The following is a 14,482-nucleotide window of genomic DNA, read 5'->3' on the forward strand; positions in this document are numbered from 1 at the left end:
AAAGATTATGATTGATTTGTTCGGAACAATTTATTTTGCTGGCACTCTTGAAAGGCTCTGCACGCATACTTTCACTCAATGCTTACACTAACTTCATTAATGGTGATAAAATATGTGTTTTGTTCTCCGTTAGATTCCCATCACCAGTGTATGCCTTAACAAATCTTTCAAGGAGTGTGAGGGAGATGTGATTATCCTTCACTCTGGACTCAGGTTGACTCAATTATTGACGGTAGAGAAAATACACATAGAGACAGAGCAAGTAAATATGAAGCCTAGGATACTAACAGAGGAAGACGTTACGAAGATATTCCGCTATGGGCTACGTTCTGAACATTTAAAGGACTTGTCGTGAGTGTAATGTAATAGGATACGTTTTCCCAGGTCTGAATGTTCGAAACTGACAACAAAATAAACCTAAAACAACATAATGGCGATAGTATAGCTTTCAGTAGATTTGTTAACAGTTTTTACTATAAAGTCAGTAATACACAAATTAAGTTTCAATTTATCTTTGTTATATCTACTTAAAAAAAGTCGAAAGTAATTTTCGAGTTATATAATTCTTGTTCGCCCCGTGTACTGTGGCTTTGGTTAACATTAGACTGTTCGTTTTGATTTATATACGCGACGTCTTAGAAACTCTAATTCTCGTTCAATGATCTTTTTTTAACAAGATGAACAATAATTATTGTTTAGTGTAAAATATATTGCTGTAATTATTTTGAAACTTAAATTTAGCTAAGATGCATGATACGATATATTGCTTAATTAACATGAACTTACTTAGTACCAGGGTAGGGGTTGGTCGGTAGACCTTCGAGTAGCGCCTTGCATACCGAGTATCGACTGTTCGGCTGTTCATGGCATACTCTAGTTGAACGATTTTTAAAAATAGAAACACGCGTACTGTATGTTTCATGCAACTTCACAGAAGTTAGTCACTTATGTAAAGTGTGTAAAAGTAACTTGGCCTGACGTTTCGATCCTAGCAGGATCTTCTGCAAGGGCTAAATGACAAGTAACAGTAACAGAACAAACAAAAACACGCACGGAGTAAATACAGGTTAATGAACATGTTGAACACGAAGAGATAGATGTAAGGGGATTAGTAGACAATGGATTGAAATAAGAAAGAAAGAAACCAACATGGGAAAAGGAGAGGTAGAAGATAAACAGTGGAGGGACAAAGAGAGGATGATGGGAAGGGGGTAGGGAATAAACTGGAGAAGGACAAATACAGAAAGGTGTGGAGAAAAAAAGGTAGAAGAGAGTTATGAGAAGAGGAGTGATGGGAGGGGGGACAAGTGAAGAAGGAGGGGGACAGAATAAAAGTTAGTCATGTCCTTCCTGAATGTTAAGCCCATGAGGTTGAATGGTGCGAAGGTGTTGCATCCATAACCTCTCTCTGCTGATTCGTACTAGGTCAGGACGGCTACCTAAGGATTCAATCCCCTGTAGGGACATGTCGTTAATGGTATGGTTGGGAAGGTAAAAGTGTTCTCCAACTGGGGTCTCAGTCTTCATGGTGTTTACTGTGGATCTGTGACAATTGAATCGCTTTTTGAGTGGTCTTTTGGGTTCGCCAACATACTGGATGCCGCAAACTCTACAAGAGATCAGATGACATTAGTGGTTGTGCAAGTGGTGTGACCCTTAGTCTTGTGTGTGAGTAGCATGTTGTGGCTGGTGATAAAGTTGGATTCAACAATGTGGTGGCTGCAGATGATGCATCTCGAAGTACGATCACATTTGAAAGTACCATGCTGAAAGGGTGTAGGGCTAGAAGTTAGAGGTGGAACAGCAGCACGCACAAGTAGGCGATGAGGGGTTTGTCAGGGACGGCTCGTTGGAGTCTATCTGAAGTGAGGATAATGTTGTGGTTGTTAGAGGTGATTAGCTGAAGAGGAGGAAGATTTGGGTGGAAAGTAACAACCAGGGGAGCTTGTTGTCGCAGTTTCGTCCCTTTTTGTTCTTTACTGCCAAAGTAGATGATCTGGAAAGGGAGCGGACTCTCTGAATGGCTTCACGTACCCTTCTGTCACTATTGCCCCTGGCAGTAAAGTGTTTTTCAAAGCATCTGCATGGCGAATGAAAGAGGAATTGTTAGAGCAAATTAAAGTGTTGATTGTCATGTCAAGTGTTGGGAAAGGTCCACAAACTTATGATTCACTCTAAAGATTAATTACAACGCGAGCTCATTATGAGAATTTCTAGGGAACTCGGGAATTATACAAATTTATCTTAAAACAAGAAATTTTGAATGCAATGGGAACTTTCTTACATATTTTTTACTAAAAGTCATCATACTACTTTAACATTGTCTTAATTTTAACTCTGCTATACTGACTTAACTGTGTACATCAACATAGTTGTGTACAATAATTGACATTAACGAAGCTAAAACAACTATTTAAATAGCATTAGCAAAAACAATTCGAATATGCTCTCGAGATTAAACTTTGTAAACTTAAATTTCATCTTGATAACCTCTGGTTAGCATTTTTCATTTTGTTGATAAATGTTTATCGCGTATAACTAGTTTAATACACAATAATTGGAAACTTGACTACATATTTGTCAAACCGAGTGAGAACCCAAGCAGATGATCATGTCGGAAACCCCGGTAGGGTCTTCTCTTGGTTATGTAGTTAGGCTATGTTTTTCTTATTAAAAATACATCGTTCGCACTAAATCTTTGAATCAAAGTTCACCACAACAAAGATTGAAAATACAGCCCTCACATCTACCTTGCTAAAGCACCTTACAGCAAAAACTGCACTCCACGAGAGAAACCACATATACATACCTAGGCCTAATTATGGTTGAGGAACACTGTTCTAAGGCCTAGCTTGCAGTAGGCTATAGCCATGATACCACAGTTGGTTTATCCTACATCACTGTATGAGCGCCTTCACGCTATACTAGCTATAAGTATTAGCTAGGCTTAGGCTATGCCATATTAATGTTTACAATACAATGCCCAGGATTGCTAGGTTAATATTAAACATTTTTGACAGGTTTCGCGATTTACGTGTACCCTTACTTAAGTTTTAGTCTCCGCTAGCGCTTTCGTGGAAAATTTGTTGCATCATGCATTTGCATGTAGGGTATTACACATCGCTTTAGCATATTCACTGCTGACCCTAGGCTAGCCTACTGGTTGGAAGGCTGAGATTGATGCCTACCTTGGAACGTTGTCGTCTGATGGACAGGAGACGTCTCTTCTTATAGGGTGACTCTCTTTGCGGCTTCAAAGAGGGGAATGCTCCTACATTCAATTTTGGTTTAATATTACGTCCAGCCTTGGCCAACTTCTTGCGTAGCAATTATTGAGGATCCCAATCGCTCTCTTTGAAGTGCACTGAGCATAATTTAACGTATTCGGCATGAGATACTCCGGGTGCTGAAAAATCTTTACGTGTGGATCTCACAAAATTTATCCAAAGTCTACGGCGTTTTACGTCTGTTCTTCTACTCGGAAACCTAAAAAAGCTGATGCCTTTGTTGATGAATTGTGGCATTTTTGAGAAAAAGGAGTAATATCGTTGATGTTTTTGGCAGCTCAAGTATACAACTTTACACACTAAAAGTATAGTTGTGAGTGAGGTATACAAACGTTGACGTCACATGGTCACCTGATGTCTTAGGAATGTTTCAGGAATGTCTGAAATAGGTTTCCAAGAAAGCTGACTTTTCTTTCCATTTTTCACGTATTTAACGTCCGAAATTGGTAAAGTTAATTACAGCAATGTAATTGGATTACATACATGCAAAATGGTGGGATTTTATGTTCATCGAAAAGTCCCCATAGTTGGTCTTTAAATATACGTCATGCCGAAAGTAAGGATAACCTTTCTCTCTCAAATGTAGAGTTATTTCGTTCGTGTTTTGTTGAATTTCTTTGAGCAATAAGCAAACTGGGTGGTTATTAGCTTAGTCACTCTTTGGAAATATTACCCCGCGAGCAGCATCGTCGCTTCCATCTATTGCAAGTTTGAACGAAAGTAATTGATAACGGCCACCCTGAAACGCAACCGACATACATTAGCTTTCCATTAAATACAGTAGGTTTGGTTTATATTTAAACAGGCATTTTATTAAAAAATTAACAAACGCAGTTACATATATGTAAAGGTGATCGCAATATCCTTTTTTTTTTTATAAATTATACTTGTTATTATCATAGGTGACTAGTATGTTATCATCTGAACAACAGTTCAATAATGAACTTGGAAAAACGTGTATAGTTTTATTTTTAACCTCGTTGAAAGTTTATCGTCATTTTTCTGTAGGTCAAAATGCATGGGACTTACGATATAAGCAGATAAAGGTGTTTCTGTGTATTCAACGTGCGTTAGCGGGTAACACAGGACAACATTAACAATAACATGTAAGGACATATGTCATAAGTATAAGGTTGAGATCAATTTATTTATTTATTTATGTAAAGGTGATCGCAATATCCTTTTTTTTATAAATTATACTTGTTATTATCATAGGTGACTAGTATGTTATCATCTGAACAACAGTTCAATAATGAACTTGGAAAAACGTGTATAGTTTTATTTTTAAACTCGTTGAAAGTTTATCGTCATTTTTCTGTAGGTCAAAATGCATGGGACTTACGATATAAGCAGATAAAGGTGTTTCTGTGTATTCAACGCGCGTTAGCGGGTAACACAGGACAACATTAACAATAACATGTAAGGACATATGTCATAAGTATAAGGTTGAGATCAATTTATAATTGTACCTCAACGCTTTGCTCATGGCGCAATGTATAATTCCCTTATATAACATATATTACCCTGTAAAACAGTCAAGTGACGCATATTCTAATATAATAGGCTAATGTAACCTTGTGTCTTACAAAACGGAGTGTCCGTGATTCCCAATTAATTTGAAGACTTATGGTGTTTTGATAACATTGAAACACTTATTTTTCTTCTGTTTGATAGCTAAACTAATATCTTCATTTCTACTCAAAAGGTTCGCAGATTGCACGTTGCCTCTCTCCTTCTCATTGGAGGCACTTCCTAAAGGCATGAAGTCAAGAGATATTAAAGGTAAATCAGCATGTAAGGCAGTTTATGCGGAAGTAAATCATATTATTTAGTTATCATTTCCTATTCAGTGATGGACATAAAACAAGTAACCTTCATCCATCTGCCTTTAATGATTTGATTTCATCGTAATGAGCATATGAAGGAGATTTCTTCCCACAAAGAACAATTTACCTCTAAGTTTAATTTGACGTAACGTTTAATTACAAACTGGCTTGAGAATCGTTGCGCTATTTTACAATGTAATACCAATATCCTTTTCTGGTGGCTAGAGTTGTTTAATGTTAAAAATTTTGAACATATTCAAAACAAGTCAGTACAGCATTCCGTATCGTCAATTCATGGGTTCATTTTCTTTTTCTTTGATTCGGTGTTACTTAATCTGACAATAACGTAGTAAATGACTTTATTTCTAATTTCAAGCTGATCCTGTATATCAGATTTTAAGGAATAATTATCAAGAAGATTGTGATAGCCTTAGTAAGCTTTTGGAGACCATTTTCCAGAGCACTTACTTTTGGCACATATTTTTAATATCATGCATAAAGACTTATCCATTCAACATAGGTTACATTTAATGAAATATATAGGCATATCTCGAGTTAGTAACAATAGACTGACGTGGATTTCCATGTAGCAGTGTTTATTATGTTGACTTCTATAGCCTATCACCCCAAAATCCTTACGACTGTGATTTACAAGAAAAGAAGAATAATCAACTTAAACACACACATTTAGCACGTGCAGCCGTTTCCTTATTGTCTATAATGTATTTAAGTACAACTAACAACATATGATAATTGGCCAAACTTTAATTATTAAGAAAGTTATTACTAAGTATTACATGCTCGTTAAAATACATTTGTTTCCATTTAATTCTTGATCAAGATAGGCTAATCAGCAGAATTAAGAATAGAAGTAGACATTTACTTTGAATACATTATTTAAAATAGCTTTAAGCTATTCAGGCAAGTTAACTAGATTTTCCTTTGAAAATTTGCTAATCAAATCTTAAACATTCTAAAAAAAAATATATAGCCTATCACCCCAAAATCCTTACGACTGTGATTTACAAGAAAAGAAGAATAATCAACTTAAACACACACATTTAGCACGTGCAGCCGTTTCCTTATTGTCTATAATGTATTTAAGTACAACTAACAACATATGATAATTGGCCAAACTTTAATTATTAAGAAAGTTATTACTAAGTATTACATGCTCATGAAAATACATTTGTTTCCATTTAATTCTTGATCAAGATAGGCCAATCAGCAGAAATAAGAATAGAAGTAGACATTTACTTTGAATACATTATTTAAAATAGCTTTAAGCTATGCAGGCAAGTTAACTAGATTTTCCTTTGAAAATTTGCTAATCAAATCTTAAACATTCTAAAAAAAAAATTAACATTCCATAATAACAACGACAGTGATGGGGATATTTTATGCCGTTAACTTGATATGGTTTGCGTCTTTTCCAGTCCTTTGGCAACCAGTGAAGCATGAATTGCGTTTAGATATCTCAGAAGGCACGTGGAAGCTCGGCAGCTCCCAAGACTCCTTGGTGTTTACCGTAAGTCCCTACGGAAGAAGTTTACAAGATTCTAACTTGTATAGTTTTAACACAGAAATAATAGATTTGTGCTCGTACATGATATGTATAAATATTAAGTGAAATCAGGTAAAACTTGACCAAAGTTAAGATTTTACACTTTCATAACGAAATGAGAATAAACAATATGATAAAAAAAAATCCAAATACCCCCCCCCCCCTCCCCTCTCCAAACCAAAAACGAGGATATTTAAAACAAATACTATTTCCATGGATTGCTACAAACAAATATAAAGTGTATAGACAACATTTATATTATTCTCTTGGCCTCTAACGTAAGGTTAAAATTGTCTATTTCAAAGGTTTATCACATATATTCGTTGATTAAAATATACATATACATTATTGGATGAACAATAATATATATCAATGTTACGTCATGAGATTGACCAATTTCACTGTGATTTATTATATGACAAATATTGACTTTGGAATATGACTTTCTACGATTCTTGACGAGCTTTTGCTAAGCGAAGCACGAGCATGGATGCGTGTATATGTTTGCAAATTATTCAATCGAGTTCAATTATTCACCACGTTGTTTATTAATCACAGATGTTAATGGAATTAATGAAACTGTTATTTTTTTGTAAATCATAAAAAAGGTACTGTTAAAACGATGCACAGATATCTTTCCCAACACCTGGTACCTACAGGGGTGTGAGTCATGAGGGGCAGGGGATATGAATGGTGGGGTACAACATATCAAAATGCCCCCTCACCGTCACCCACCCCAGTTTAGCGACTGACTCGTATATCTCATGAAAGGAACTGAAAAATTGTGCTGTGATTAAGTTGATGGCAAATACAGGGTAGTAGCCTGCGTAAGGGAGGGGGATGCTGCACTGTAAAATGTCCACTTCCTAAATGAAAGTAGGCGTACGATAATGTAAATGCAGGGACAATATGCGCCATTCCAGCTAGTTTTAGCAAAATGATATCATTTATTTTGATTTCATTAGACAGGAGTCTGCAACCTCTAGATGCTAGGAACGCGTTGTAGGAATAGCGTTCAAAAATAACACATGGTTAACTCTAACCTCTCATCATGTATATGCACAATCGCAGATGCGATGACCGTGATTTCGCTTTGATTCCATGAATATACTTAGATTGAACCTGCATGAACTAATGTGAAACTATACGGTTCCTGACTACATTTATGACGTACATATGTTTTATATACGTCTATCAGTTTCATTTTTAGCTCCTATATCAGTGCTCCGATGTTTTAACTAAGAATAATGAGGCATAGTCCCCTATACAATCTTTATGATAGTCTAATCACTTGTCAGATGTGACTTTTGTTCATATATATTGATGACTGACATGTCAAATATGGGACCAAGCAGGAGCAAACTTGAAGTTTTCTAGACGTGATTCTACTACATGGGCACCCGTCGGGGCTAGACCCTACCATTGGCTCTAAGGCGACCCCTGGACCCTACCCGATAAAGTATTTGCGCCAAGGCGCTTGAGGAGTCCTTCAGTTTCATCCTATGTTCAGTCATATATGCACCCCTCGGTTCTTATGTATTCAACCAACGTTTGTCAAAGTTATGCCCAAAACAAGTAAAACCACGACAACTAAAGAATTGCAATTGCCAACAGTTATACGTAGATTACATTTTTCTAAATAAAAATTACACATCGTTTGGGTAACTGTTTAAATGTATTGCACAATGGTTGAAAACACTCACTTATTTCAATTTTAATATTTTATTTTTGATGCTAACATTTATTGTTTAAGGTAAATTTCATGTCATATTTTTTGGGGTAATCAGTGACCAGATGCGTGGTAACGCAGTTAGGGATGGGGGTTCCCAAACATTGACAACAGAATTGTCAGAAAAATTGGTCATTTTTAGAAAACATGTCCCGTCTTCACCCATCCTTCTTCCATAGAAAAGCAATTTACTCCGGTAAAACAACAAGTCTAGCTACGTTCCTGTCTATGACACCTATTTTTAGCATGTTATGATGATTCTAAAGTGTTGTCGTGATAAAGGGTACATAAGCAAGAGCATCATACGTTAGTAACTGACGGTCGGATAGATAAATTCCGCATTAAAAACATTAATTTCTCTATATTATCCAGTGATTGATTACATTCGTTTCGTACTTGCATTCCTAGGTTAAAGATGAAACGAGTCTGTCACAGTTGTGTTCCGAAAAAGTGTATCTACAGGAATCTGATAGTGAACAACTCCAGATGTATACCATAGTTCACCTAGAACTTGCAGCAAGCCACAACGTAAGTCACTCCTACATTAACACATCAGGCATAAAACTACGTCATTTATGTTTTCCATATTTTTTTTAACCAATCGTATGTTTGCTTCAAATTGGAATTAGATTTAAACTTAACAATGTTAGGTGAATAATATACCGAGTTCTTGGATTTACACATAACGATAAAGGACCTTATCATGATTGTTTATTTGACTTGTATATTATTTTGATAAAAGCCACGGCACTCATAAACTCAATATAGAGATAACATATATACTTTAATAAAGACAGGAAAGAACCCGATAGGCGACATAAATAAACTTGATTTCGGAAGCAATAGACCAGCAGACACAGTCATTATTTTTGCAACTGTGGCCTCGTGGTAATAATAATGATGTGTCTAATAGGGTATTCAAGTTACTGTATAATGATCATAGACCTAAAAGAAGAATGAAATGAGGTTTTATTGTCATAAAGAGGTAGAGTTATCCATGATTAACATCATCAAGTGACGGTATCTCAGCTGTAGGTATATATGTACATATGTACCCTAGGTATATCAGCTGTTAATAACTAGTTATCCCTAGGGTCACTTTTAATTATTGCAACATTGCAGTAAAATACAATGCATTAACGGGAAGTGGAAAGTTCTGTTTTACCATTTAATCCTCCCCTTCATAATTTCTATAATTTCACCGGTTGTTTTTTTCTTACTCATATACCAATGGAAAGCATCTTTGGTATAAACTTAATTGTAGTAGGTTACTATAAATAGTAATTACAAGTTGGGAGAACTTTTTATTCTACTTTGAATCCTTCATATTTACGACATATGTCTGATAAAACATTCAGAAAATTCATTACTTCCAGAATCAGGTTTTAAAACATTATGTAATGTATTTGTGTCATCGTATATGACGTCATTGTATACAGGAATTGCCCTAGGGCTGAACTGTACAGTCGTAACTGTCATCATCCACAACATTCCTGGGAATTGTAATTGCTAACATACTAAATTGGAAAGAGCATGTTTCACGTATTTACAAAACAATATTCCGTGTTAATGAAGTTATCTACAAAGTAAAGAACTTTCTCTCCAAAACTGTGTTCATAATGATTTATGCTTTAATTCTTCCTCATCCTAATTATAGCTTATTACTTTGGGGAATGCTCAAAAGACTCTCTTAAATAATCATTATAATCATCAACTCTTACAGCAAAATATTATCAGAAATATCTAATATGTCCCATACTATCTCATAGCAGTCTTCTGTTTAAAGATTCGAACGTTTTAATTATTTTAGATCTTTATAGTTACCAAGTTGGAATTTTTTTGTACACATTTCATCATGGCCTTTAACGAAAAGCTTTGAGTAGTTTTTTACTTATAATTGAGACTTTCATAATTACGGTTCTTGCTTAAAAAATCTTCGTTATCGTTTTGTGATCCTCTGGAATTCACTCCCATGCAATTTAAAAAGATTTAACATGATTACGTTATTTTGATTTTTCACTGAAACGCCACACTCAAACTTCACCAATTCAACGATATGTAATTCATCTTATGTAGCTATTCCTTCCTCCACGTCCTTTTTCTTAAAATAAAATACTACACATATATAAGTATATGTGTAATTGTGCACATATGTTTAATAAATATATATATGTATATACAAATATTTACAAGTTCTAATGTACATTTGCATTTGTGGTGCAGTTTATACCATGTAAATTTATGTATGTCAAGGAAGTCCTAATTGCCATGTCATTAGGTTTAACTTGTTCCACAATCAGGTTTTATGACCAAACGATCCAAACCATGTCGTAACTATACACACATTTAAAATAGTAATCAAACTTTGTATTTTGTGAAATGGTACAAATACATAAACATAACTAACCTAGCATGTACATTTAAAACACAGGGAAAATACATCATAGCATTTGAAAGTTTACGACGCTAACGAGGAAGTCTACGTTAATTAAGTGTAATTTTGGAAATAAAAAGAAATTGTTTGTTTACCTTCATTATATTTACTCCATACAGATTGCTCAAACGGCCTGCTAACACAAAATGACACATGAAGGGAAATATTTGCTCATTTAAATACACTTAATCTGTCCAAGCTCTCCCTTGCAAGTTTATGTTTAGAGGGTGCGTTAGTGTAGAGAGACAGGTAAGAGGGGAGTGAAGTAAATACTTGGCATTTGTTGACTGACTTTAAATGACCTTTGACCTTCACTGAAATCAATAGGCTTCTTTTAGTCAATGTTATACACCTTCATGCCAAGTATAAGATATGCCCAAGTTTCCGATATTGAGATATCATGTTTACAAGGCTTTCAAAATTTGACCTCTGAAGATCCACATGATATTTGACCTCCACCAAACAAGAAAGGCTCTTGTACTTTAAGTGGTACTTCTACACACCAAATATGAGGGCTGCCCAAGCTTCCATTCTTAAGATATCATGTTTGAAAGGTTTTCAAATTTGACCCCTGGTGACACCAAATGGCATTTGACATCCACTTTGAACAATAGGCTTTTTGTACTAAATGTTATACACATTCATACCAAGTATGAGATCTTCCCAAGCTTCTAATATTGAGATAGCATGATTACAAGATTTCCAAAATTTGACACCTAATGACCCCAAATTAACCTCCAGCAAAAAGAATAGGATTCTTGTACTTAATTTGGTTATTCTGCACATTATGTATGAGGTCTGCCCATTATTCCCATCTTGAGATATCGTGTTTACAAGGTTTTTACAATTTGACCTCTGATAATGCCCAATGACCTTTGACCTCCACAAAACAATTGGCTACTTGAACTTAATGTGGTAATGCTATACACCAAATATGAAATTGGTCAGACCTCCCTTCTTTAGGTATCGTGTTAACAAACCGGGTGTCACAAACGAACACACATGGGCCCAACCACACACATACGCCATCATTAATGCAAAGTTTACCATGATCATCGAAACCAAAAAAGGCATAACTTTCAGCAATGTTAACTTAACCTGCACTATAACTGACTTTTCCTATTAAATATATATATTTAGAAATGAAATAGAATATTAGCAAGATCTTTTTATGGTACATAACATTTTCAACTGCTTACTAATTATACTGTTATGAACCTTATCAATAAAGTAGCTTTTGTAAGGACATGAAGATGGCACTAATTGCTGCTTATTATAAAGAAAAAATGTAATATTCCTTAAACTGACTGTTGACTCAAACCAACCCACACAATGGAAGCTTTAAGGAAAATGTTACACACAGTATATAGTAAACATAATGTGTGTGCTTTTCACTTTATATAAACAGAGCTTAAATTAATCAAACAATTAACACTTTTGTGTCTATGAAAGACGATAAAGAATTATTTGTGATGCCTCTTCCTCTGTTTTGCCCTTGCTGCGATTGTCTAACACCAGTGTTAGAACAAAGGGTGCCAGAGCATCTTGTTCACCTGTAAGAATAAAACATGTTGAGTTAATGGTAACAACAGTTGACAGATTCATCAGCATGGCATTCACATACAACTCCACATTACATGCCAGAAAATGCAAATCTTAATCTTATGCAAATATTACTTGCCCATCATCAGTTTACTTAAATCAGCTAGCTTAATATTACATTGTTAGAATCCTTGGGCAAAATGTTTTGTTTTGTAAAAACAATTCTTTAAGTAAGGCAAAGAATGATGGTGCTTGAATTCAGAATAGCTGATAAATCTACTGAAAGTACTAATGTCGGTTTTGTGTACATCAAGGTTTATAACATTGAACTCATATATAGTGATTTCATTCTGATACCAACATGGCTAGTCAACACCAAGTACATGCAAAACTAAATGCAATTAAAAGTTACCATAAGTACATTTTACAATAAATGCTAATAGCTGGAAGGCCTAGATGGACCTTGATATCGTCTTTCCTTGGTTAACATATAAGTGGTGATGCACAAGGATATATTTGGTTCAAAACACAAAGTGTCACCATATATTGTAGCATTATGTAGTGTAAATGTTGGCTCATCAGTACAATGCTTTTAATTACAACCAGTACATACATGTAGCAGGTTCAAATATTTTTCCTGCACAACAATTTAACAACAATTAACTTACCAATTAGTAAGATATCCTCTGCTGTATGAAGGCTGAAATTTCTTTCCAAGTATGACATATTTCGATACCATTCTGGTTTATGGTTTCACTGAAGCTCTTCCAATTCTCTAAAAGATTACCTGTATATGGAGAATACATCTATTAAAATTCCTGTTCCAGCTGTGGGAGGAATAAGATGAACCAACTATAATGTTGAAATTAGCCGCGCAATACATTACAATGAAATAAAACACATACGTATAGCTGATAAAGATGCAATACCTCAAATTGTCCATCACAATAACTACAATCCATAATTTTCTTCTTATTGCGCATGTTTAATAGAAGTATTTGCAAACATAATCACATAATAATACATAGTTAACTTACAAGCATATGATAAATAACAAGTATTCTTGCACAAAAGAAAATAGGAAATTATGCATCATTATCTCACCTTTGACGGATCAAGTAGTCTGGGAAACTCTGATCCACTCTCTTCTGTAATCAAAAGTTGCCTCCATGTACTCCATCACAGCATCGTCATGTCATGAGTTGCTCGTCAGCCACTCAACTTTACCTTCAGATCGATCGTCAACTCTCCTCTGGGTTGATCTGAGTCAACTGCTCACTTTTATCTTTAATGTAAACAGCAAAAGAAAAGAGGGAGGGTTCACTCTTTCCATCTAAACAAAATTAACTTGGACAATTGTTTCATCATTGTTTGTGGAATTGCTTCTTCCTAATACTTATATATTATTAGAATGAGTTGTAAAACTTTTAATCAATTCAGGCAAAATAGAAATCAGCGGGAATGCAATCCGTGTATTTATTAAAACAGAATGCACTAATGTTATGCACTAGCTTTATCACATTATATATCTTCATTACTCTAATTTATGAAACTAGAAACGCAATGCCAATGTTTTGCAAACTCAGTTTCATTAACAACTTACACTCATTTGTCAATGCATTATATTGAATAGTTCTTCATCTGACTTGGTCACTATGATATTTTGGTATAATGGGCTATGAAGGGGGTATAAGACCATCAGGCCAAAGCTACAGTCAGTCACTGTGGCTATTCTTTAGTCATTGTGGTTATTGATAACCAGAGTCAAACATCTCTATTTGATTACCTGCCTTGAAGTAGATGAATAGCAGAACAAGATCTTCAGCAGTTTTCTTAATAAGTATCGGAAATCTCTTGTAGAATGTATGTTAGAAAAATTAGAGAAATTGCTAATTATTTTTAACCCTGAAATAATGGGATACAAACAGTACGTTGAAGGTGTAAAACAGCAAATCTGATGTGGACATGTCAATTAATTGTGTAGAAATTGACTCTGCTGTCTAAGGCAAGCAACCATTCACTGGTGAGCACATACCTTCTGACCCTCCACTCTTGTCAAACATGTTATTCTTAATGTATCTCAGATGCTCCTACAGGTAG

At 35.0% G+C, this 14,482-nt stretch overlaps 1 protein-coding gene and 1 long non-coding RNA gene across 4 annotated transcripts in view; one reads left to right on the plus strand and one right to left on the minus strand.

The window, feature by feature from the left end:
* LOC139982741 (uncharacterized) overlaps positions 1-14,482 on the plus strand; it is an 88,624-nt gene that overhangs the window by 31,969 nt on the left and 42,173 nt on the right. For all 3 annotated transcript variants that reach the window (XM_071995816.1, XM_071995815.1, XM_071995814.1), the window contains exons 10-13: positions 134-351; positions 4,993-5,069; positions 6,550-6,641; positions 8,815-8,934. In XM_071995816.1, coding sequence (XP_071851917.1) covers positions 134-351; positions 4,993-5,069; positions 6,550-6,641; positions 8,815-8,934 — 507 coding nt within the window. The remainder of the gene's footprint in view (positions 1-133; positions 352-4,992; positions 5,070-6,549; positions 6,642-8,814; positions 8,935-14,482) is intronic.
* On the minus strand, positions 9,105-14,398 carry LOC139982761 (uncharacterized). The gene is made up of 3 exons (XR_011798331.1): positions 13,487-14,398; positions 13,051-13,209; positions 9,105-12,393 (listed from the first exon to the last, which is right to left on the minus strand). It is a non-coding gene; the product is annotated as an uncharacterized lncRNA (long non-coding RNA).

This window comes from Apostichopus japonicus, chromosome 16, assembly GCF_037975245.1.
Source record: "Apostichopus japonicus isolate 1M-3 chromosome 16, ASM3797524v1, whole genome shotgun sequence".
In the NCBI taxonomy this organism is placed as follows: Eukaryota; Metazoa; Echinodermata; class Holothuroidea; order Aspidochirotida; family Stichopodidae; genus Apostichopus; species Apostichopus japonicus.